At 40.8% G+C, this 25644-nt stretch overlaps 2 protein-coding genes across 2 annotated transcripts; one reads left to right on the forward strand and one right to left on the reverse strand.

Moving 5' to 3' along the window:
- Window positions 1-402: 402 nt before the first annotated feature.
- On the forward strand, window positions 403-1414 carry C5H12orf60 (chromosome 5 C12orf60 homolog). Its single transcript, XM_006752500.2, has one exon. The coding sequence runs from the start codon at window positions 493-495 to the stop codon at window positions 1225-1227; it is 735 nt and encodes a 244-aa protein (XP_006752563.2). The 5' UTR covers window positions 403-492; the 3' UTR covers window positions 1228-1414.
- A 2837-nt stretch (window positions 1415-4251) lies between these two features.
- Window positions 4252-19063, reverse strand: ART4 (ADP-ribosyltransferase 4 (inactive) (Dombrock blood group)). Its single transcript, XM_006733769.3, has 3 exons — window positions 18471-19063; window positions 15591-16299; window positions 4252-7206 (listed from the first exon to the last, which is right to left on the reverse strand). The coding sequence occupies exons 1-3, from the start codon at window positions 18669-18671 to the stop codon at window positions 7115-7117; spliced, it is 1002 nt and encodes a 333-aa protein (XP_006733832.2). The 5' UTR covers window positions 18672-19063; the 3' UTR covers window positions 4252-7114.
- Window positions 19064-25644: the final 6581 nt, after the last annotated feature.

Here is a 25644-nt window from a genome sequence, read left to right on the forward strand (position 1 = left end):
GCTCTTCCCCACCTTTCAGAGTTATCTGATAGTTACTTTATATATTCTGTCCAAGATTTTTAGTTGTACTCAGTAGGAAAGATTGGACAGAGTGTGCTTGCTCTATCTTAACTGGAACCAGAGCCCTTCTATGTAATTTTTAAGTTTTATACAATCTTCTCCACTAGATTGGATAATTATTGAGGATGATGCCTGAGAATAATATTACTCCATATATCAGCATATCCAATTGAGGATCCAGTACACAATATTCGCTCTGTGGCTTAAATTCATTGAAACACCCCTATTCTAGTCTTTTATTTTTGTTGTTATTTTTATTAAAGCACAGGATCAAGTCCCACTTTATAGCTGGTGTAGCTTTCCTACCCTTGACAGGAGTTACTTTCCACACTTAGATTATATGGTCAGTCTTTTACGGTTGACAAATAGAATTTAAGTTTTCATCTGGATTACTACTTTGTTTTACAGTGCTGAAACATTTTTGTTGGAGAAATGTCTTCAGAATCAGAAAAGGACAAAGAAAGGCTAGTGCAAGCTGCCAAAACGTTTTTCTTTCACATGCAAGATCTTGTTGTCTTCACTAACACACTTATTGAATTGTTTAACAGCGCAATGAATACCCAGATCCACTCCATGGCTGTGAAAGAACATGATAACGTTAAGGATGTCTTTGAAAAAATATTCACAATTTTTAAAGAGATGCAATCTGTCCTGGAGGCAAAGTATGACCAGATGCAAAAGGAACCTTTATGTTCCAAGATTGCAACAGCAGTTTGCTCTATGGTTGAGAAGAATACCAATGTAAAGGAATGGCAGCAGTCAGCTAAAGAAATGTTCAAAAACGTTCAGACACCAATCATTGTCGCTGCCCTGAATAGCAGTAACATCCTTGGCAGTTTGGAATCTTCTCTTTCACTCTTGATGACATATCCCATCATGAATCTTCAGTTAAGTGACCTCTATAGAAAAGACACCGAAGACCAATCAGATGCCAACACATCGGAGAAAAACAAAAGTCCAGGTCAATCCAAAATTGGTATAGTAGACATCTTGAAAAAATTGCAGGATGCGCTAAAAGCTGAACATGTCAAGAATACCTTCGAGTCAGCTGCAGATCAGTTGGAGCAAATTGTCAAAACTATGGGCCCAATCTTAGAGGTCCTCAAAAAAGCCATAAGTACTATGGAATCCAAGATTCCTGTGCCCAAGAAAGCCAATGACCAGTAGGAGTGCAACAGAGGTGCTCATTTCTGTCAGAAAATCAGTTCACATCCTGTGAATTTTGGGAGTATGTTCTAGGACCTTTGCTGCCAGAAATGTGTTATATTAGGACATAAGTGCAAAGAGTAGTCACTCAGAAGACCATTTGCCTCAAGTTTTGCTTTATTCAAATAAAAATAATCAATGAAAGCCTGCTTGACATGGGAGTTACTAAAAAAAATTTTGTTCAGAATATCAAAGTAATGTATTACATTTGGGGAAGTCTCTAAACATTACATATCATCTTAACGCATAATTAAAATAACCCTAAACTAATTTCCACTCTTGGTAATTCTATTTCTAGATACTATGTGTGAAGTCCAGGTAAATGTAAACATTATTGTTAGATAATCTGGCAGAAACTACTGTTCAGGTGCAGGAAACATATAAAATAACCTTCTGCATTTTTAAAAAGATTTTATTTATTTACTTAAGAGAGAGAGAGCTAGAGAGAGAGAAAGAGAATATGAACAGGGGGAGTGGCAGAGGGAGAAGCAAACTCCCCGCTGAGCAGGGAGCCTGATGTGGGGCTTGATCCCAGTACCCTGGGATCATGACCTGAGCTGAAGGCAGACGCTTAACCGACTGAGCTACCCAGGTGCCCCCACCTTCTGCATTTTGTCACTCCTATACCAATCTCTGTATCATCAGTGCCTTACCTATCATAAGCCATAACTAAATACTTTTGGTATGATTTATCCAGAAGTTAATTGAGAACGATGAATGAAGAGTAATAGTTTTCTTGCTTAGTTGAATAAGAAAAGAGCAAATGATTTATTCTTGTCTGCCTCCTACTGAGGTCTTGTGATTAGGAGCTATTGGAGGTTCAAAAATGATGGTGCTCTAACCTTTCACAAAGAAAAGACCATAACACTCAGAGAAGTAGGATTTCTGAGATGTGCTCGTGTTGGCAAAGAAAGGTTAGACAAGTCCCTTTGCCCTCCCAGAACGTCTTTGGCTCTCATGCAATGGGAAAGAGTGCATGCTCTCAAGATTGCCCTATTCTACATGATACTTAACAGGAACGTTGTTGAGAATAAGAAAAGCCATTAATAACTCTAGTTCTTTAGTGGAATTTTTCTTCTGAGAATACTTAAGTTTTGTCCTCATTCAAACATCTTCTCATCTAAAGTCTTAAATCCCATTTTCTCCTTTAAAAATAAAACCTATTTCCCTATACCTAAAAATAAGGCCAAAGCATGAGAAACTAAAAGGGAAAAAAATTGTGAGCATTTGGTGGAGAGGGGGAAGAATACTCGCAGTTTCTGTACTTTTTAGTCTGCGATGCAGTGACGTCCACCAAGGTTGCCAGGTCACCTCCCCAGTCGTGGCTACTTCGAAGTTGCACTTTTTGTGAGCCTGAGTCAGGAGCTCAGCTCCAAAGCCAAGGCTGTCATTGGAATCACCCCTGTAATTTTGAATTAGGAATCCCTTCTTTGCTCCCTAACAGTAAGACCTTCAGAATGTCCTGTGGCCAAAGGCCAAGGGGATTTGGGCTATTTCCAGGGCTTCTAGGGCTTGGAAAAAGGATGAGTTTCAATACGCGAACTCTGCATTTTCTCTCAGCTCCAAATAGCTGGCTTATTTTGAGGACGTTCTTGAGGGTATCCATTTGCTACCCTGTCCTCAAAAATACACATACATCAATGGGAGGCGGGAGGTGCAGCTCTCACTTTGTTACTTTTTCTGAACCTGTGTGCGTTCAGGTTCTCACCTGCCTTCTCTCGGTCTTAAGATTGTGTCCCAGGAGGGGCACCCGGGTGGCTCAGTCGGTTAAGCATCTGCCTTCAGCTCAGGTCATGATCCCACCGTCCTGGGATAGAGCTCTGCATCGGGCTCCTTGCTCAGGGGGGAGCTGCTTCTCCCTCTATCTCTGCCCCTCTCCCTGCTCGTGATCTCTCTCTCAAATAAATAAAATCTTAAAAACAAAACAAAAAAAACAAGATTGTGTCCCAGGATATTGCAACAGCTGGGAGAGTCACATGGAAATGAATGGACCAAGGGCCAAGAAAAGTCCTGGTCATGGGATGCCTGGGTGGCTCAGTTGGTTAAGCGTCTGCCTTCGACTCAGGTCATGATCCCGGGGTCCTGGGATCGAGCCCCACATTGGGCTCCTTGCTCGGCGGGGAGCCTGCTTCTCCCCCTGCTTGTGCTCTCTCTGACAAATAAATAAATAAAATCTTAAAAAAAAGACTGGAAGCATGACCGGGGGCAGTTTGAGGGAGGTCCTCACCACACGTCAGTGGGAATGGCAGCTAGTGTAGCCGCTTGAGGTCAGGATGGGCCGCTCGTGCTTCAGTAATGGTGGTTTCCAGATGCCTGTGGCTCCTGTGAGGCTGGCCATCACGGGCAGTGCCTCACATTTTCCCAGCCCCGAGGACCACTGATCTGCCCACTCTGATGACTTCTTGTCTGCAGCTGCTTCCCAGCCTCTCGACATATGCGGGGGGGGCGGTGCAGGGGGGGGAAGCCGCACTCTTCTCAAACCCGGTATTCTTATTTACTGTTTCTCTCAAATTCTTTGTTTTGGGTTCCTCTCATTTTCTCTCCATTCCTTCAGGTTTTGAAAAGCAACCTGGGGAAGATTCACTAGTTTCTACCTCATATCTAGTTTCATTCCTCCTCAGAGGCCACGAGCACAGTGTGACCTAACTGAATGAAGCAATAGTGGGGAGGAAGAAGTGAACTGTCATAAAGCACAACAAAATAAAACACATGGGCACTTACTACAAGAAGATAAGGGAGGGAGGGAGGGAGGAGGAAGGGAGGGAGTCCTGTAATACCTGTAATAACCTTTTTTTTCCCACATTTTATCACTTGCCAATATTTGGTACATGTTGGTGTCTCTGAAAGCGTCTAGTTCAAAAAATGTCTGTTGAATTTTACCAAATCAAGATCTGGGCTCATAAAGTATAAGTCAGTTTGATTCAGATCATTAGACAACTCAGGCCAAGAATCCTGGTGCTCCAAGTAAATCAAGCTTTACAGAAATTTTCTTTCACTGGATTTATTATTTTTTGAAGTCAGAGCAAATAGGGGACCTCGGGACAATCAGATAGGCATAGTAGAACACTGGATCGTAAAGATACAAATAAAACAATAAATGAAGCCAAAGTATTTTTTTGTGTACACAAAAAAGAGAGAAGCATTAATAACAATTACTATAGGAGATAAATACTCTGCAACTTTATAGTGCCAACTCTTTTAATGATCCACGTGATTTTTTGCACAAAAACTTAGGACTCTAGGGAGAGACTGAGGGAATGCAAAGTATGCACATTCATCCTTAGCCCACAAATCTACACAGTTCAAGAGAATAACTTCTATCTCTGGAGATTTGTTCTATAAAGCAGCAACAGGAGGAAGAATTAAGTTATCTTTTCAAAAACCTGGTTATTCCTTTACGGATCATAATCGCATAAGTCACAAGCCTGAAGGGCTTCTTAACACAGGTTCTGGGTTTCTGATTTTATAGATTTGGGATCAGGCCCTAGAGTTCACATTTCTAACGTGTTCTTAAGGGACATTGGTGCTCCAGGTGCTGGGAGCATGCGTTAAGATCACCTATCGAGCATGTCTTACTCAGAAGACTGATTTCTCATGGAGATCCAATGCGTTAGGCTGTCCTTTTAGCTTGATTGGGTGGCTCTTTCTTCTTCAGTCCACATTACAGCTTCTCTCTGCCAGATCTATTTCCTGACCCTTGTGTACACTGATCATTCCTATATCCCCTGTCTCTTTTCTACTCAGCTCTCCTTTTTCCATCTGAAGCCCTCCCTTGAGCCTCATTTCCAGTAGAAAGCTGTATCCAGCTTTGAGAGGGATCATAGCAGAGGGATCTCGCTTTTCTCTAAACTCGAAGCGCTTATTATTTGCATGCATTTCAGCACTAAGCGCTTGACACACACCTACGCTGACTTCTTCCTCTCACCCCTTGCTCCCACCCCAGGGTCCCAAGACCTCGCGCAAATGCTGCCTCCTCCCTGAAGCCCTCCTGGCTTCTTCTCTTGCCTCAGAAGTTCTTCTGAGCTCTCGTGAACAGCAGGCTTGATATTCCCCTTTCTTTTGGTATTTCCTCTGTGACTTGTGTTCTTTTCTTCATTTCTCCCAAGAGATTGTAAACTATGGAAGATCTGGCTTACACTATTCAACTTTTAATCCCCAAGGTGTTTTGTACATAGTATGGCTCAGTAAGTGCATTTATATGGCACAGAAAAAAAAATATTCACAAGATGTTGGGAGGCTTTTCTACTGCTTCGCTAAAGCTCACAACAAAGCTTGTTCGCAGAGCCAGGCCGATGAGACTCTATTCAGTAGCTGCTAACCTGCCAATGTTCCTGGGCAATAAATCATGAAAACTGTGTCCATGAAAACATGGAAAATTTATGCTTGCCTTATTAGGCATAGAGGCCAATGTAAGCTAGGTGACAGAGGTGAGCTTGACCCTGTTCTCAAAATTCCGTGTGAAGAATGATATACTAGATGCCTGAATTCTCAACCGGGGGATTATATGCAGCTAATTCCCCACTGAGTCTCTTCTCTCATGGCACTGTCCCTTTAGAAAGTCCTAATGGGGTCAAATGAGCTGATTTCACTTTCATTGTTTCTTACCCAAATCTCAGAGGGGCTAAGTAGTATGGACTTTCATAATTTCACTCCGTTTAGCCCAATATCCGGATCTTTGGAAATCAGGGCAACTCCCATTGTCCCATTTATATTGTATACAACTGAAGGGAGTTGGAGAAAATCCCCAGCTATGAAGTTTGGTGATTTATACTTCCTTTTATTTAATTACTGTCACATAGTAAGTACTCGATATATCTTTGATATTTGCTTGGTTATCAGATTTTTTTCCCTCTCATATCTTCTCCTTTATATCCACACACATCTGCATGCTTTCCTAATAAATGTACCTAAACTTTTGATGACGACTTAAAATCTAATTTGCCATAAAGTCCCTCTGTAAACTAACATGTGAATTTAAATTCTAACTTTTGTAATATTTTAGAAACATGTGTGGCGCCCCATTACTGCCAGTGAATGAGATTTCACTAACATCTTTTATTAACTTTCCCTTTTATTTCTCAAGTTTTCGTATTTCCTCCTATCTGAGTCTACACTGGTTTGGTCTTGAATGCTGATAAAAATCTCTGAAGAAAATTTACACTTTTAATTATTTCTCTGGGGTTCAAAGCTTTTCCATTTGATGAAGATTTTTTTTCTGTGCTTTCGAACTCAAGCTTCTCGATTTGTTCCTATTTAGGATTGCTAAATAAAAAAAAGAAGCATTCATAACTCCTTTGATTGCTTGAGACAGGAAATTTAATTCAAATTATTTATGCAAATATACAATTTACTGATTTATGTAATTTTTAAAAAGCCCAGGATTCCAGTTTCAGGCATAGTTGGATCTAGGGGCTCATATTCTCTCATCAGAACGGTTTCTTTTCATTTTCCAGTTCCTCCTTCATTGTGTTCACTCCATTCTCAAGGAGATAGAGTCTCCCCTACTGGTGGCAAGAGAGCTGCTAGCAGCTGTAGGCTCATACTCGTTCTGCTTTCATCAATCTCCACTCAATAAAAAGGCTCCCACACCCCATTCCCAATCCCAATTCCAAAACATTACCATGACTGTATCTCACCAGCTCTGATTGGGTCCTTTTCTATTCCAGGATGAATCTCTGTGTCCATGGAGAAGAAATATACTGCGTTCTAGGTCCTCTCACAGGCAGCGGGCTGAGCCAAGCGCTGCATCAGTTGATAACTGGGCAGAGTGATTCCCCGAGGGTATTCAGCTTGCCTCTGACTGGCATCAAGCAAAAGGACACAGAGAAAGCAAAACCACAAGGTTCCTTTATACTCCACTTTTGGAAGAGATGACAACACTGGTCAAAAAGGAGAGAGAAGCAATAACCACAGGAGCAGGGTTGTACTTTTTGCTGGAACCTGTCAAAACGAACACAAAGTTAGAGAACTTTTAGGTAGCAGAGTTTATTTTTTTAAAAACTACCTTATTTCTCCTTTGATTCACTTTTTTTAACTTAGAAAATCCCTAATAAAAATATTTGAAGTTAGCTACTTTAAAAAAAGTATCCTCTTAGAATTTTTTCTAACCAACAGAACTCAGCTTGTTTATTTTGCAGATGAAACAGCGCCAACAAGTTCAGAGATTTACTCCAGGTTACCCGCCTGGGTAGTCGGTGTGTGAGATCTGATTTTCCATCTTTATTGTCATCAGCGGCACCATCACCATCACTGGTATCCCTATTTTAATTATCATCATCTTCATCACCATTATGAAAGCTAACATTGATTAGCAACTTACTCCGTGCTGTGTGCGTTTTAAGCACTTGCTAGCAATTAGCTCATTTAATCCTCACGGGAAATCTATGAGGTATTTGTTCTCATTATCCTCATTTTTCTGCTGATCAGACGGTGACACAGACGTGTAGAAACTTACCGAACATCGCACATCTAGTATGCAGTGAAGGCAGCATTCCAACTCAGGCAGCCTGGCTCAACTCTATCTTTTTAGCCACAGTATTGTTTCTTCACATATTGCAAAATGCTCTAAAGAGTGGGATCTCCTTTCCAACTAGCCTTCCCTGACTATTTAGGATAGAAAAGATGTTTGGGAGTAGGAAGGCATTCAACTCTGTGATTGCCTCAATATTTGAATATATTGCTTGATAGGATGACCAGACGATGGAGAAATATTTTCCCATTACTTTCACATAATAACGCATAAAATCCTTTGAGTTTCCTGGAATTTCTTGGAATTCTATATATACAAACTGTTTAAAATCCATTTTCACTAATAAGAGTAGATAAGGAAAATTAATAGTACATACCTATTTCTAAGCTTTTGTCAAAGTTCCTGCTAAAATTGTATTATCTGAATTCTCACAGGGACCTCGAGACCATTAATACCACTTGAACAGCTCATTCATTAGAATAATTCTCAAACATTTTTTGTTTTGTTTTCTCTTCACTGAGGCTGAGATCACAAGGACCTCTGTCTCTGTCCTTTCTCACTTTGTAACAGGATATGATTCTACTGAAGAGTTATCAGAGAATATTGATTGACAGTGAAACAATATAGTGGGTAGAAATTATGGTTATTGGAAGTGATTAGCTTGGGTTTTGAAGCTTTGCCCTAGCTGACCTTTATGTCAGTTACTTTCATTGGACCTGAGCTTTCTCATCTGTAGAATGAGAGCATCTCATCTCAAGACTGTTGGAAATACTGCAGTCACTACCATTCCCCTTTGCTGTACTTCATGGCTACTATAATGATTGATGCTCAAATAAGGACAAATATATGGACATTACCATTTTGTAATCATACTCATCCTTCAAAACCACCTCTTCAGCCCCCTTCATAATAACTAGGATATTAAAAAAGCTTACTTTCATTTTATTTTCTCAGGTTAAAGTAACTTTTCTTTCCTCTCTTGTTACTTTTTCTCTATTTTTTTTTTTAAAGATTTTATTTATTTATCTGAGACAGAGAGAATGAGAGAGAGAGAGAGAGCACATGAGAGGGGGGAGGGTCAGAGGGAGAAGCAGGCTCCCTGCCGAGCAGGGAGCCCGATGCGGGACTCGATCCCGGGACTCCAGGATCATGACCTGAGCCGAAGGCAGTCGCTTAACCAACTGAGCCACCCAGGCGCTCACTTTTTCTCCCTTATAGTCTTTAACATTTCTACCTCATGCTTTATCATTATTATCATTATTTTTACACAGACAGTATCTTTATGTAGGTGAATAAATGAAAAACATCTGTGAATTAAATGCAATCTACGAAATCTTTCATTTAAGGAAAACTCACATTAAATTTACTTTTGTATTTGTTTTTACTTTCCTTCTAGACTATCTATTCAATGCTTTTTATTCCCTCTGTATCCTAGTATTTTTCAAATCGGAGGCTGTGATGCATTAATGCTTTATCATGACCATCACTGTAATAATGTGATAAAATGGGTTAGAATAAAAAACACTAGAGTCAAACAGCATGTGAAATGGTGAATGATTGTCTTGTTTTACATGTGTGTGTGTGTACTTGTATGTTTATGTGTATGTGAAGTGAGTTACAATGCAGTCACAGTCACAGAGGATTGAGACTAATAGTAGGTTCTTAGTAATATTTTTGAACAAATTAATCTCCTGAAAGCAGTCTGTAGAGAACATTGTCCTGGGCTTTTTGTCATAAAACATGGGAAAGGGTCTTACTTTTGTCATTTATAAGCTGAATAATCTCATACAAACCATGTAACCTCTCTCAACCTCAGTATTCACATCAGTATAGTGGGGTCAGTAACCAATGTGCAGTGTGGTTGTAAGAATTAAACAGATAATGTGTGTGAAAACCTTCTGTGAATGAAATTTGCTACATAAGTATCATTTTTTTTGTGGATCATAACCTAAATTTGGTCATTGCTGCCTTAGGATATACAGTTTGGGGAGAAATACATAATTATTACACCCTGTATTTCATGAACTCCAAATCTGTGAATTATATCAGATTGTTCAGAAAGAAATACTCAATCCCTTGAAAAAAGCAGAAAAAGCTAAAACTGATATGCAGTATATCTAGTTAATCTGATATTTGGAGGCAAATACTCCAAATGCTTTAGAGCCCCTTTCTGTCAAATGTGGAGATTAATGAGTGTTACTCTTTAGAGAGTTATCTAGGAACCAGTTGGCACTCAAACAAGGATAAGTTTTGTTTCTTCCATCTCTTCATTTTTTTCTTCACCGCCAATATCACTGAAGCTCACATTTGTGCTTCTAAACTAAACTATTATCCCACTTCCATGTGCAAAGTGCTTTCCCAGAGTTTTTCAGTTGTGTTTGAGAGGGTGGACGCCAGGGACTGCCACAATATTCCCCTTTGCCTCCACTTTATAAATGAAGAAACAGGCTCTTAGGTTGTCATTTATACGAGGCCACATAGCTACTAACATATATGCCCAGCCCTTCCTGGCTCCAAAGTCTAGTCTCTTTCCACCATGCCATGTGGCCTCCTAGATTCATTCAATTCCTCTTTTTCTTTCCTTCCTTCTTTCTTTTTCTTTCTATTTCTTTCTTTCCTTCTTTCTTTCTTCCTTTCTTTCCTTCCTCCTTCCTTCCTTCCTTCCTCCCTTTCTTTCTTTCTTAGGTTTTATTTATTTATTTGAGAGAGAGACAGAGATAGCAAAAGAGAGCAAGAGAGAGAACGAGCGGGGAGGAGAGGGAGAAGCAGGCTCAGGAGAGGGAGAAGCAGGCTCCCTGCTGAGCAGGGAGCCCGATGCGGAACTCTATCCCAGGACCCGGGGATCATGACCTGAGCCGAATGCAGACGTTTAACCAAATGAGCCACTCAGGTGTCCCTCAATTACTCATTCTTTCATCCATTCGGCTGAGTCAGACACTCTACTTCAAGGTTAATGTGATGCCACAACTAGGGAAGACTAGTTTGAGATAAAGCCCAGAGTAAAAAAACCCAGGAAAACAGGAAATTAATAAATAAATAATATGTAACAGTAATAGTACCTGCCAATTTTGAGTACTTACTAGTGTCAGAATCTGTTCTAAGAGCTTTTACATGCATAAGTCATTTTATCCTCACCGGAATCCTAGAAGGGAGGTTTCATTACATTTCCCCCCTATATTACATATAAAGAAATGGAGACACACAAGGACTAAGCCTTTGCCCACATTCTCACTGCTAGTAACTGGCACAGTTAACATGTAAAACCAGGCTTACTACAAAAGCTGACTGTATTTTTTCTAGAAACATGCTTAAGAATTTTGATTATGTGAAACATTTTAACAAATAAATCCTTCTTTGTGAATCCAGTGATACAGAACAGAGTATGTATTTGTGTGTTTACAGATTTTTGGCACGGGTTATTTTCCTGAACAAAACAACATTTAAGGACAAATAACTAACGTAACATATTTTGAGTCTTTCAACGGGCATGAAAACATCTGTTTCTATGGTAACCAGTATAGGTCACGAAAGGGATGAGAGAAGAATTAGAAGGGAGAGCCGTTAGTGTAGAATGTCTTAAACAATTTTTCTTTTGCATTGCCCTTGCTTAAATATATTATGCTACCAATTTGACCTTTTAACTCTGAACGTGACAGATTCCTCGGTACTCTTTGAACTTGAGAACTGTAGTTACAAGTTAACAGAACCAATTCTGAAATAAATCGAGGGACTGGGGAAGCTATATATATCTAATCTATTATCTTTTCATTGGGAGAATTATGGTGTCCTGGCTGACCAATTTTAAAGGTCTTCATGTTGTCTTTCAAATATGATGTCTGTCAGATTAAGAGGGAACAGGAGAGGAAACAAGTCATTGGCTCAGAGGACTTTTTAGATGTAGAATAGCTTGTGGCTTCTGCTTGGGAAAAAAAATGAAGGGGTAAGAAACAGTTTCCTGAGAGGATTCTGGTTTCATGAGGAATTAGATATCAGTCCTCTAGAATACCATCTGGGAATCCCTAGACTGAGGTTGATAGCCCAAAATAGCAGTTAGCTAGAAAAGCAGGTCTGGGGAGAGTCCATTGATCTTACTCCCTTCCAGTGAAGGACTCCCAGAAAAGAAAAACACACCACTTCCCTCCTCCCATTGTTCATGTATGGATCAACCCAATACTGCTCCAGGATGTTGGGATAAGTAAAGTGTTACTAGTCAGTTAACAGAAATGACTTAAAGAAAGTTTCAGAAATAGCTTACTTATTGAGAAAACAAACAAACACCACTGCAGTGAATAGCTGAAAGCATCACGAAGTTAATCAAACTTTTTTTTGTTTGTAATCGGTAGAGATAGGTGGATATTGGTTGTGTTCATCTCAAGATGATACAGTCTTTTTGGCCTCAACTAACTTGTCTGTGCTATCAACCAGCCAATGGCAGCCTTGAGGCTTCCCTAGTTGGCTTCCATATGAGGTTTAGGGAAAGCAGAACCAGAGGATGGAGCAGCCTTCTCTGCAACGTTCAGCCAGAGCCAACAGAGTCAAAGGAAGAATGGAATCCCTGCAGCTTGAGCTGATTCTTCTCCCTCTTTCAATCTTCTGGATAGTTTTGTAGTTGTGCTGGCTGGGAAGAAACTCCAACTCCAGCTCTTGGCCTACCCTGCAATGTCTCTGACCAAAATATCACCCTTTACGACCAGGGGTCGTTTTTTCCTGCCATTTACAATCTCTTCCCAAGACTGCACAGTGGTGAATTTCTAGGAAAAATTCAGATGTAGTAACTCACATTGCAAACGACCACATTCTAGATTAGTCACATCGTGGCTATAGCTCCTTATTTTTGACTAGGGGTTGAGCTTTCTAGAATATTTTCTCTTTCTAGTAAATATCGAAACTGTTTTTAGTCAATTGAGTTATCTGGTCATCTGACCCAAAGACCAGATCACTTGGAAGTATTAAAAGAGAATGCTTCATTTATTCACTCATTCAACAAATATAGATTTTTTTTCAACAAATGTAGATTGATCACCTCTATGTGTCAGGAGACTAAAGTTAATATTGGTTAACACTTGCTTACCATTTATCACATGCTAGGTCTTGTAGAAATACTTTAGTATTTTATTTTGTTTTAGTTTTAGTTTAGTTTAGTTTTTAGTTTAGTTTAGTTTAGTTTCGTTTCACAAGAGCCCTCAGGGGCTCTATTATGATGCTCCTTACATAGTTGAAGAAACAAAGGGAGTTTAAGCAACTGACTGAGAACAAGGCTAAAAAATTGCACAAGTTGGATAGGAATCCAGACAGAGTGGATCTGGGATCAAACTGCCAGGATTCCATGCCAGACTCTTAAATACTGTGTAGTCACATGTCTGCCTACAAAGAGCTTACAGAGCAATACAAGATTACTGATTCCCTTAAGTATGATTTGTGATTTCAAATATCCAGTCAAGACCAGCCAAGCTTCCAGAGTCTAGCAATGTGCATGGCTATTCCAGCTAAGCCTTAACTCCAAGTTGTGTTTGAGTAGCTTCCTGACAGGAAAGCAAAGATCATTAGTTTGGTGGGGACGGTCTTGAAATAGTTTCCTTTGAGACTTACGGAGTAGAGAATATGGGTAATAGTTTCTATTATAGGGGAGCCTGGGTGGCTCAGTCCGTTAAGCATCTGCCTTCAGCTCAGGTCATGATCCCAGGGTCCTGGGATTGAGCCCCACATCAGGCTCCCCAGGGAGCCTGCTTCTCCCTCTCCCTCTGCCTCCTCCCCCTTCTTGTGCTTTATCAAATAAATAAATAAAATATTAAAACAAAGTTTCTATTATATACTCCTTTTTCTCAGTTTCCTACCCTTTGATGTAAATGTTCTACAACATTTTACTTAATGTATTTTACTGTGTTCATCAACCCAGCAGAAAAATTTTTCTGTCTCAACTTCATCCTGATGAGGATGAAACAACAATGTAGTTCCAAAGAACCTTGGAATCTGGCTATGAATGTTCTTGTTTGGTGTTAAAATCTCACTGTTTGCTTCATACTCTAGTTTTTCATTCGCCTCTGCAAACACTAATCTCTTGGTTCTGTGGAACAGATACTCATTTCACTCATGTTGCTGCCTGCCACACTTCTGCGGACAGGCAGGAAGAGATAAAAGTATTGATAGGTCACCTCTCCCCTGGTCTGTGTTTGCAGATAGGCCAGAGTAAGCAGGCCCAAGACCTCAGCATGGATGCCAATTTTAGGATCATTGTAACACTGCAGCCCCCAAATGCTGAGAAATGCTGATAGCCTGAATTATTAACAGTAGCAGTAATGATGGAATAGAGAAAGATTCAGGGATATTTCGAAGGTAGACATTACAGTTAAGTGTGAGTGTGAACACATGCACACGTGGATAAGGACGATCTTCCTTCTAAATCAAACAGGGCACAGGCACTTGCCACAGAACTACCATTTTGTGCAGGGACTCTGGCTGGCAACGTACAGGGATGGAATGGAGCCGGCCACATATTTTTCTAAAAAAGATCTTAATATTTTTTTGTTCTGTGATGTCTCCAATTTCTTCCACTTCAGTTCATTTTTCACAATATCATCAGAGCTCTTGCTAAAATACTGATCTCATTGATGCTCCACTCTTTAAAAACTTCCAATGACTTCTCATTACCTACAGCATGAAGTTTGAAAGTCCTTAGCATAGAATACAAGAGTTTTAACCATCTGGCCTGTCAGAAGTCTCCCCACCCCAATCAATTCCCGATTCCTTTTCTTCTTCTTCTTCTTTTTTTTTTTTTAAAGATTTTATTTATTTATTTGACAGAGAGAGAGAGACGGCGAGAGAGGGAATACAACCAGGGGGAGTGGGAGAGGGAGAAGCAGGCTTCCCGCTGAGCAGGGAGCCCAATGCGGGGCTCGATCCCAGGACCCTGGGATCATGACCTGAGCCAAAGGCAGACGCTTAAGGACTGAGCCACCCAGGTGCCGCTCCCCTATTCCTTTTCTACTCCTCGCCTCTTCCTGTGTCTTATGCCTCCTATATTCTAGCCATCCAGAATTACAAAGATTCCCTAGACACTGGCTATTTGAAACCTCTGTGATTCAGCATATGCTGTTTTCTGCTTGGAATGACTTTTCCTCTCTTTTTCACTGAAAACCCCATTCTTACTTCAAGTCCCATGGGGTCCTCTATCGTGTAGACTTTCTCACTTTCTCCAGAGAGAATGAGTAGCTTCCTACACTGAAAAGCCACAACCATTGCTTAAACATCTGGTATATTGCTTAGTGCTTTTGAGTGTGGACATTTGCTCATATTTCCGTTTCTCATTAGACTAAAACTCTTCCTGGGATAGTGATTTTGCTTTATTCATTTCATATCACCTGACGCCTCCCATCCCAGTTCCTGGAACACAGAAGATGGGTAATAGATAAGAGTGAATGAATAAATCATGCCTCCTGCTTTACTCACAGCACTCCTTATTCCTGTAATGACCATGACAAACAAAAAAAGCCAAAAAACCAAACAAACAAAACCGAGTTTGAGGGTGAAGGTAAAAATAAATAAAATAAAGTAAAAAAAAATTTATGTGCTATCTTTTTCAGTAGAGGTTTACTCTCTGTGTCTAGAATGTCCCACATATTAGTGCCACTGAAGAAACACATTTTTTCTAGAGGTAGTTGAGGAGAAAGAAGGGGAGGGAAACCAAGAAATAAGGCAGGTCTTCTCTAATCTGTCAGTTCCACTACTTCTGAAGGCCAATTTCCATGTTTTTGGCCTTTCTCCCAATAAGCCCACTCAGAAAAATAACTTTTTTAAAAGAATAGTGGCCTGTGATCCTGATAAAGAGCAGATTCCAGTTAGATCGATAATATGATACCTTTTAGCAGCTGACAGTTATATGTGCTCACGTTCCCAGCTGACCGCAACAGCAACCAATTTCCTCGCGGGTGGTAGCTCACATTTACAACCTTGAACAACTCATAGGGAGGGACCAGGACCTCCTTCTTGAGAGAGACTTCTTGTACAGGTGCACCCAGGCAGGTGAATATGGTAAATAGAGTTTGGTTCCCAAACTCCTGTGTGTCTTCTTTCAGGAGGGAGGTGGAGAGGAATTGGCCAAATCGGATGGTGGCACCTCTGTAGGCTTCCAAATAGATATGCTTCATCTCGTGATGCACCTCAAAACACAGAGAGTCATTCTTCATGACCATTTGTTTCCTTAGCAGCTGGATTGCTGAGGTCAGGTAGTAGTGCAGGTATTTGAAACGGAATGACTGTTTATACGGCTGCGGAGACCTCCCAGCACTGACCATGGCTTTAGTGAAGTCTGCGCGGACACTATTGTTTGATGTATAAACCAAGATGGCCACAGCATGTGTAATATTCATGTTCTTGGGGAGATCTTTTCCTCTGTTCAGCCAGGTTAAGTGGGCATTCGCCCAGACCCTGTGGTAATTTCCATGTGCTTCTAGTTCTTTTGTGAAATAATCCCCTTGACTTAGCTTCTCCATGACTTGTGGGCTGCAGCCTTGGTACTGATCATCAAAGGAATCTGGTGTCAAGTCAAAGTCAACGTTAACTGCAACCTATAAGAAAAGAAAAATCTTGACTTTAACTTTTCAAATCAGATGGTGGATCCGGTGCCTGACTTGCTATCCTCCATAAAGCCAAGTCTTCTTCTCAAAACTTATGTGCTGAAGTAAGTTTCACTCATAATCATTACCCTGTCCTAGTACTTCCTGCATCAGGACCTGTGCCAGAGATTGAATTTGGTTTGATAACTATTACTAAAAGCTCAAAAAAAACCTCACCTCCCCAGGGAGGAAGTGACCCTTCTTGTAGAACCAAAACCAGTATTTTTGCATAGTACTTGGAAGAAAAAAAATTATAATCTTAAAGTTTATGTGTACTTTCTGTTTCCTCTACTGACCCCCTTCACATCCTGTCATGGGTGTTAACGAAGATCTCTTTTATGAATACCTAAAACTTGTATTAAGTCTCTGAACTTTATTTACGAAAAAACTTCAGTGATGAGTAATGTTGGGTTGTCCCTAGGGGTCCCCAGTAAATAAGAGCCCTCTCTTCTGACCAGGATCTGATTTAAAAATTGAGGAAAAAAGAGCATGTATGAAGGTTAAAATATCATCTTTACTGCTGAATTGTTGGGGCACATATCTTTGGGTCTGATGGCAAGTAGATTTGTTAAGAGTAAACCCCAGAACAAGGCAGACTTGCCCACTGAGCTGCAGACAGTATTGGATTGTGGCCTGCCCAAAGATAAGATTCTTGTCATGGAGGAGCACAGAGCTCGTGTCCTTTTCTGTCAGGCTAACTCCCAGGAGGAAAAAGAGCAAAGTCAAACTCAGAATGCCCAGTTATTATTCCTGATGTTACCAATCAACTAAATTTGCCCACCACCAGGGGAATGGTAAAGTGCTCAGGAGTGTGCCAGGAGTGGGAAAAAGATAATTTCCTATGGGTAGTCAGTTGAAGGTTACTTATTAATATCTAGTCCATATTAAACTGAAGTTAGAGATTTGAATACAAGTTCATTAAGTATCATCAGTCTGTTTTTCAGAGCCATGATTTCAACTATCTAAATTCCAAGATGTTTTCTTCTTGGCAAAGAAACGATGCTTTTCTAATAAACAGCACTCCTTATATTAGGAGATAAGATTCCATCCGGTCAATGTCAAAGATGTTGCAGCTGAAACTCAAAAACATACCATTTTGGTGTTTTACTGTTATTTATGATGAGAAGACATCTAGGTGTGTGCAAAATGGAACAGATTTTTAAGACTGCTTAAATGATCTTTACCAATAACTCTTTACAGAAGGTTTACAAATAGATCTACAGAATCTATTTAAGCCAAAACAAAACAAAATCAATCATATCATGTTCTGTTACGTCTTGTGAGCTCTAAACACTTTACTATATTACTAGATCTCAAGTATGTACTCTGTTATCTCTTAACAATAGATTATTTTTCATTATATAGATCTTTAAATTATAATACTTCTTTTGAGTTGATCCCTATGAAACGGTCAAAAGCCAAATAGACTTTATTTTGCATCATTTGTCCTACAGAAGCAATTTAAATTTTATGGAGAATCAAGAAAATAACATTATGCCTCTAGCTTCCATTAACGCCAAATTTATAAACTCTAAAGAATTCCACAATTTTTAAGAATTGTTTTCAACACCCTTCACTAGCATTATTTTTTTTTTTAAGATTTTATTTATTTATTTGACAGAGAGAGACACAGTGAGAGAGGGAACACAACCAGGGAGAGTGGGAGAAGGAGAAGCCGGCTTCCTGCTGAGCAGGGAGCCCGATGCGGGGCTCGATCCCAGGACCCAGGGATCATGACCTGAGCCGAAGGCAGACACTTAACAACTGAGCCACCCAGGTGCTCCCTTCACTAGCATTATTGGTTAAAATGTCTGAATGAGGGGCACCTGGGTGGCTCAGTCGGTTAAGTGCCTGCCTTTGGCTCAGGTCATGATTCCAGTGTCCTGGGATCGAGTCCCATATCGGGCTCCCTGCTCAGTGGAGAGCCTGCTTCTCCCTCTCCCGCTCCCCCTGCCTGTGCTCTCTCTCTCTCTCTGTCACATAAATAAAATAAAAAGTCTTTTAAAAAAATGTTTGAATGAAATCAGATCCCAAGTGACTAAAAGTCACTTAAAGGTTGTCACCAGGAAAGCGCTCCAGTGGGGCACTGACCATAAAGAATCACCTCCTCAATTGTGCCCTACCTCAGAACACCCGGTGGGTGTCTGCAGGGCGGAGAACAGCATCAGGAGAGGAAGCGACCTCGGGAGGAGCCAGATTCTCATCCTGGGGGCTGCAGTAGTTGGGAGAATCCTTCTGCCTCTGTTGGTCAATGGACGGTATTCATTTGTGGTACAAATACTTCTCTGCTCTTGCAGCTTCATCCTGAAATGAGTGCTCAGCATTCTCCTCTGGGATTTTCTTTGGGTGAGTCTCAGCAAGAACTTGCCTTGTTCATGTTTCGTTGAGATTTCTGTTGACCACCTCCAACCAGCGGTTTTTCTGAGGGAAGCTCCAGCTCCAGCTCCAGCTTATTTGCGGAGCTGAAATCTCTGCGAAATAGACAGATCTGTGCACCAAATAAGGGATTGGGAAATGAACTCATTAGTTTCCAATTAAAAAAAAAAAATCCCTTCTCTAGTCTGTGTAGGGGGGAATTCCAAAGGCCTGCTAAGGGTCAGGCTCAGCAGCTCAACCTTAACTTTCTCAGGAAGACGGGAAAGGCACGGGCTGTACAGTGTTTGGGGCCAAGTGACATTATCTGGAGCTGCAGGTTTCCACTGTGAGTGATGTAATTGGCTCACGCAGGTTGCTGGGGAGATGCCACCTCAAGGTGGGCCTATGTCTCACGCATTTGGTGCTGCTGATAGGCCCTGCCCAGAAGGGGCTGATAGGAAACAACACACCTTTTAGGATTACTGTCAGAAAGAAGGCTCTCCTTGGTGCTTTTCCACAGTAACTTTGAAACTCTCCAATCCAGAAATTATACCTGCTGGGGTCACAGCTCTTCCCCGTTTTCTCTTCTGGAGGCATCAGATCTTCTGTCCACACTAGTTCAGTCTAGTGTGAATCCTTTCTGTGCGAACAACTGACCTCAATGGAAAGTAGGGTCCAGTGTGCCAAGTGAATGCCTTACACCTGCTCTTTTAAACACCCTCTCAGGCACGGCCCTTTCTAGTTTGAACATCTGGCCTCTATTCCCAATCCTTGGGGTAATTGTTTTTCTTGCAAATCTTTCCCATCTACACTTCTTGATTCATTATTTAACTGTGAAGAGAAACTAAAGCCCGTTCTCAGAAATTCTGGGTTTTTTTTAGCACCCCAAAATAGTTTTTCATGTAAATTTTCTGACGATCACAGCAGTTCTTCTTCTTCTTCTTCTTCTTCTTTTTGAGGTTTTATTTGTTTATTTGAGAGACACACAGAGAAAGAACGTAAGCAGAGAGAGGGAGAAGCAGGCTCCCCGCTGAGCAAGGAGCCTGATGAGGGACTCGATCCCAGGACCCTGAGATCAGGACCTGAGCCGAAGGCAGATGCTTAACCAACTGAGCCACCCAGGCGCCCCAGCAGTTCTGTCTCATTACAAAAGTTCAGGATATTCAGACAAGTATAAACGAGGACACAAAATTACCCATAACCTATCACCTGGAGGAAGGTACTACTTAGATTTAGATTTTGGTGCTACACACACACACACACACACACACATTTAGGACTGAAATAATATAGTATGCAATTTTTCATACTGTTTTTTCCCTTAACATTTTTAATGTAAGCACATCTCCATATAATTTAATAATTATTGAAAACGTGATTTTTTTCACTGTCGCACAATAGTCCCTCTGAAGTACTACCATGCAGTGAAATGTGGACTGGATCCATGGATCTGTCTCAGAAGCCGACTGATCAGTGAATAGAACATATTGGAACCTGCCTTACTGAATGCTTTAATCTATTCCTAGTTCTTAAGACAGCATCTGGCACCGAGAAATAAATGAAATAAATAAATAAAAACAATTATCATTATTTGTACAAAGGTTTATTGAATAAATATATTTAGCTTGATTTCAACTTTGTACTGTTATAAGTAATGATCCGTGAACATATTTTGGACATAAATCTTTTTTTTTAAAGGTTTTATTTATTTGAGAGAGAGAGTACAAACAGGGAGAGGGGTGGAGGGAGAGGGAGAAGCAGACTCCCCTCTGAGCAGGGAGCCCAATGCGGGACTCGGGGACTCTGGACTCGATCCCAGGACCCTGGGATCATGACCTGAGCCGAAGGCAGACACCCAACTGACTGAGTCACCCAGGCGCCCCTGGACATAAATCTTTGTGCGCTTCTCTTCTTGCAATTTTAAGACCCAATTCTGGAGATAGGACCGCAGGTCTTTGAAATGCATATTTTTTTTAATTTAATGGAAAACACAGGTAGTATATGAAAATATCCCTGTAAGACTTTTAAAATTCTTAAGATTCCTCATTATCACCTATTCATCGGGAGACTGAAGTGTGAGGAAGGGCACTAACGTCTGAAAACTTGGATTACGGGCTTAGTCCTACAGCTCGCTGGCTGAGTTAACTTAAGAAAATAAGTAAGCTGTGGGGTGCCTGGGTGGCTTAGTTGTTGAGCGTCTGCCTTCGGCTCAGGTCATGATCCTAGAGTCCTGGGATCGAGCCCCGCATCAGGCTCCCTGCTCAGCGGGAAGCCTGCTTCTCCCTCTCCCACTCACCCTGCTGGTGTTCCCTCTCTTGTGTGTCTCTCTCTGTCAAATAAATAAATAAAAATCTTAAAGAAAAAAAAAAGAAAAGAAGTAAGCTGTGCTGAACCTCTGTTTCCTAACCTTACAGAGCTGTCAAAAGTAAATAATAGTTAGCTCTTATTGGGAGTGTACTGTGCTTCAAGACCCTTTACTATATTATCTCAACCCGTAAGACAACTGTGAGAAGGGGATAGTCTAACGTCCCCGTCACAGGTGCATTTTCTGAGGCCATGTGAGGTTAAATAGACTGTCAGTGATCACAGGTTCTTTCCTCTCACCCCGTTGCCCCCCTGCCTCCAAAAACTCTAAAGGAGTCTAAGTGTCATTTTATTCCTACGGTCTGTAAAGTTTTCCTAATTTTCCTAATGTGACTGCCATTTCTAGACACATACCACTAGGGGGAAGCAGGAACCTTCGTAACCTTTTTCTACAACTAGAATTTCAAGGAGGCGGAAGAAAGGGAAAGAAGGGAGGGAGGGAAAGACAGAGGTAGAACCAGGGAGAGAGAGAAAGAGAGATAGGGAAGAGAAAACACTGACAATAAAATGGAGTAGGGAAAGACAAGAGGTCTGATGTGTGACTGTATGTACATTTTTGGATTAAAATGAAAATATTTTCTGAAAATGTTTATAGAGTCAGTGAAAAAAAAATCATCTTTTGCTTTTCAGGGCTGTTTTAGGAAAGTTCCCATGGGATAATTTAATATTAGTTACTTTAGAGCTTGGTGTTCACTCAGGTATCATTTTCTTGATAGCCAATTCTTCAAAATGCAATTTATTTCTGCTGTCTTGATGGGTAAAAGGGGTAGGGGTTTTGAAATTGCACATAACTGTGTTGGTGCTTTGCCTTCATCTCTTTCTAGTTTTTGTGAATGTGAACAAGTTATGTTAGTTCTCAGTCTCGTTTTCTTCACATGTGAAAGTGGAGATGTGAGTGACGTCACTCTTATAGGGCTGTGACGACAGGGAAATTGAGATACTCTATAAAATATCATGGAATGGATCCATGAACCATTACTGCGTTGGAAGCCGATTGATTAGTGAATAGAACACAGGCTCTTGAGAGAGACACCTTGGTTTCAATTCCTAGATCTATCACGTCATTAATGTTTGACCTTGGGCAAGGTATTTTACCTCTCTCTTCCTCAGTTTCCTGTCTCCTAGTGTCACTGACAGCAGCTTCTCAAGGCATGTTGGCTCTTCTTATGCTCTAATCAGTTTTGTGAAGACCAACTCATCGGGTATCCAACAAAGTGAAAGGTAATTTTTATTAATGTTTTAAATAAACAGCTGTTTAAGGAAAGGTTTTGCCCACTTTCTAGGAAAAATTCTAAACACTCTAGTTTTCTACAGCTCCTTTTGGAGCATAGGTTGAAGTCATTGCTAGAGGGTCTCGTCCAGGGGGAGCTGTATATTTTGCAACCAGCCTAAGGGTTTTGAAATGGAGCTTAGCATTTCCTGTTTGGCTCTCATTAAACTCCTTTGGACCTGTGTCAATTTAATGGGGGTATTTTACTGCCAGAAGTCCTTGTTATCCAAAGGAGGGTTGTTTGATAGTGACCTCCAAATTTGGTAATTCAAAATTGTTTCAACATTCTAACCTGTCAGTTCTCTTTTACCCTTGATACCCTTACAAAAGTGAGCAAAACTTGCTTAATTGTTTTATATAGATAAAATTTTAAACTTAACAGAAATGTTACAAGTCTGTACAAGGAACACACATATGTCCAAGGAACTCTCATATCCCATATCCACATTAGATAGCATATAAGTTTAGATTTCGAGATTTTGCCCTACTTGATCTAACATTCTCTCTCTTTTTTCTAAACCACTCGAGAACTAATTGCAGACATCATCTCCTGGTGAAAAGATAAACAGAGGCATATTACAATTTTTAAGAGCTTATTTGAGCAAAAATAGATTCAAATCAGGCAGCACCAGCCCGGAAGTGATTAGAAAAGCTCGCTCCACCAACAGGAACCAGGGGCAAGATTTTTATAGAAGAAAAAGTGGAAGCAGAGCAAGACATCATTTGATTGGCTGTATCTTAAGCATTTGCCTCATTTGGGGAAGGCTAATTGGCTGTTTGTGATTAGTTGTCTTTAGGTTTTGATTTCTTTACCTTGAGGTCTTTACATGCTTAGGTTTTGGCTTGCTTACATAGGCTGTTAAGGGATTAGAACCATCTCAGTCAAATGGCCTTCTTGTTTAATTAACACACTTACCGTTAAATGCCTCAGAATTTATTTCTTAAAAACAAGGACATTCTTTTATATAGCCACAGTACAATTACCAATATCAAGAAATTTAACATTTATAGAATATCATTATCTTACACATAGTCCATTAACAAATTTCATCAACCTTTCCTATAATTTCCTTTCTGGCTATTTTCCAGGATCACCATTTGCATTTAGTTGTCAAGTTTCTTTCGTCTCTTTAAATTGGAACATTTCCTCAGTCTCCATATTGCTTTTTGACCTTGACGTTTCTGAAAATTATAGGCCAGTTATTTTGTAGATGTCTCTCAGTTGGGGCTTATTTGTTATTTCCTGATGATTAGATTCAGATCATACAGTGTTGGCAGGGAAATCATAGAAGAGATGTGCTATCTCAGGAGGCACTTGCATCCATTACTTCAATATATTTATAACAATAGTTGTAAGATCAATCACTTCATTATGAAGCATGTTATCTAACCTTTCTCATTTCTCCTCCTCCTCCTCCTTCTTTTTTAAGTATAGGACCTTAGTGTTGGGAAAGCTTTGTTTTCATCATCTTCTACCCACTGAATTTCCTCCTCAATATTCTTGACAGATAACCTCTTGGATGGGAGATGTATAATAAATATATATTTGCTCTTGTCTATGGTTTGTGCCACACACCTCCTAAAACCTTTGCAATTTCTTAAATGCTCAGAGATTTAGGGGCATCTTTTCCATTCCTGAAATAACTCCAGAGTCAAAAGGGTCAAATGGGTGTCTTTTGTTATTCCACATCAGCCCCTTTCAAACATACCTGAGTTATGTTAATGAGGTGGTTCCTTAAAGTCCCTTAGGAAGTTCTGGTTCAAGATAGCTTTTTTTTAGGAAGACTCTGAACTCTCCTCCCTCAAGGCAAACACCAAATTACACCTATTAATAGAACAGTTACTCCTGAAGAAGTAAGGGCTGACTGAACAGATCTGGAGCAACCAAAGGTAGAGAGAATGGCAAACGGAACAGGAAGAGAGATGGAGACCCAGCAACAAAGGGAACCCCTACCCCTGAGGCTGCAAACGCAGTGGGGAGGGACAGTACTGAGGACTTGGGAACAAATCCCTCTGTCCTTGGGCACAGGAAAAAAAAGGCCTGGTTTAAAAGAACAACTAGCATATAAAAGAGATAGCACTAGAACGCTGCTGTGGGAAAGCTTTCCAGGTCAGAGGGATATGGTTTATGTTATCACCTCACCTAGATGGGAGCAGGGTCTGGACACCGGAAGGGGCAGGTCCACCTGTCTCAGTGAGCTTGGGACTTCAGTGAACCCAGAGTCCACAAGCCTACATCAGCACTAGCCACGCTGGGGCACAGAAAAAGAAGCTGGGTTTTAAAAGGGCCAAGGAGCTGTGGAAACGTTCTCCTCATGCCACTTTAAAAGCCCAGACTGGAGAAGGGTCTGGACATCATAAGGCACGGGCTGGGATGCCATAATTAGTGGGTCCTGATGCCATAACTGGTCGGTCAGATTGGCACAGAAAGTTTGCGACCTCAGCAAGCCCAGGGTCCACAAACCCACACCAGCCCTAGCTGTGCTGGGACACAGGAAAAAAAAAAAGCCACCATTTAGAAGCACCCAGGAACTGCAAGAACATTCTCTCCCTGTCCACCTTAAAAGCACAGACCAGAGCAGGGTCTGGATACCATAAGGTGCAGGTTTGGTTGCCATAAAAGGCAGCTTCAGACTCCATAATTGGAGGGTCCCAAGGAACTAACGGGCGGGTCCAGACACCATAACTGGTGGGTCCAGTCATCACAGAGAGCTTGTAACCTCAGCAAGCCCAGGGTCCTTAAGTCCACACCAGCCCCAGTTTTACTGAGGCACAGAAAGAAAGCTGAGGTTTAAAAGGGCTGAGGAACTGTGGGAAGGTTCTCTCCTCATCCACCTGAAAAGCCTAGACCAAAGCAAGGTCCAACTCCCAGAGCACTTGCGACCTCAGCAAGACCAGGGTCCACAAGCTCACCTCAGCCGCCTGTATACAAAAAACAGGCTGTGATTTTATGGCCTTTTAAATTAAAAAAAATTTTCATTCTTGTTCTCTTTTTCTTCTTTATGTCCTTTTCTTTAATTTTTTTCTTTTCTTCTTTTCTTTTATCATCATCATCATTATTATTTTTCTTTATTCTTTCTATAAAAAACCCATGGTTTAAAAGAGTAATTAGCATATACAGCCATAGGTCCAGCCAGCCAGGAAAAGTCATCAAGCACACACAGTCTGCACAGGGAACAGCATACACAAGACCACTCCTTCAACTTTAGGAGAAGTAGCCTTTTCACCTAATCTGTAGAAACAAACACAGAGAGTCAAGCAAAATGGGGAGATGGAGGAACATGCTCCAAAAGAAAGAATAAGAAAAA

Source organism: Leptonychotes weddellii, chromosome 5, assembly GCF_054177405.1.
Source record: "Leptonychotes weddellii isolate Sample4059 chromosome 5, ASM5417740v2, whole genome shotgun sequence".
In the NCBI taxonomy this organism is placed as follows: Eukaryota; Metazoa; Chordata; class Mammalia; order Carnivora; family Phocidae; genus Leptonychotes; species Leptonychotes weddellii.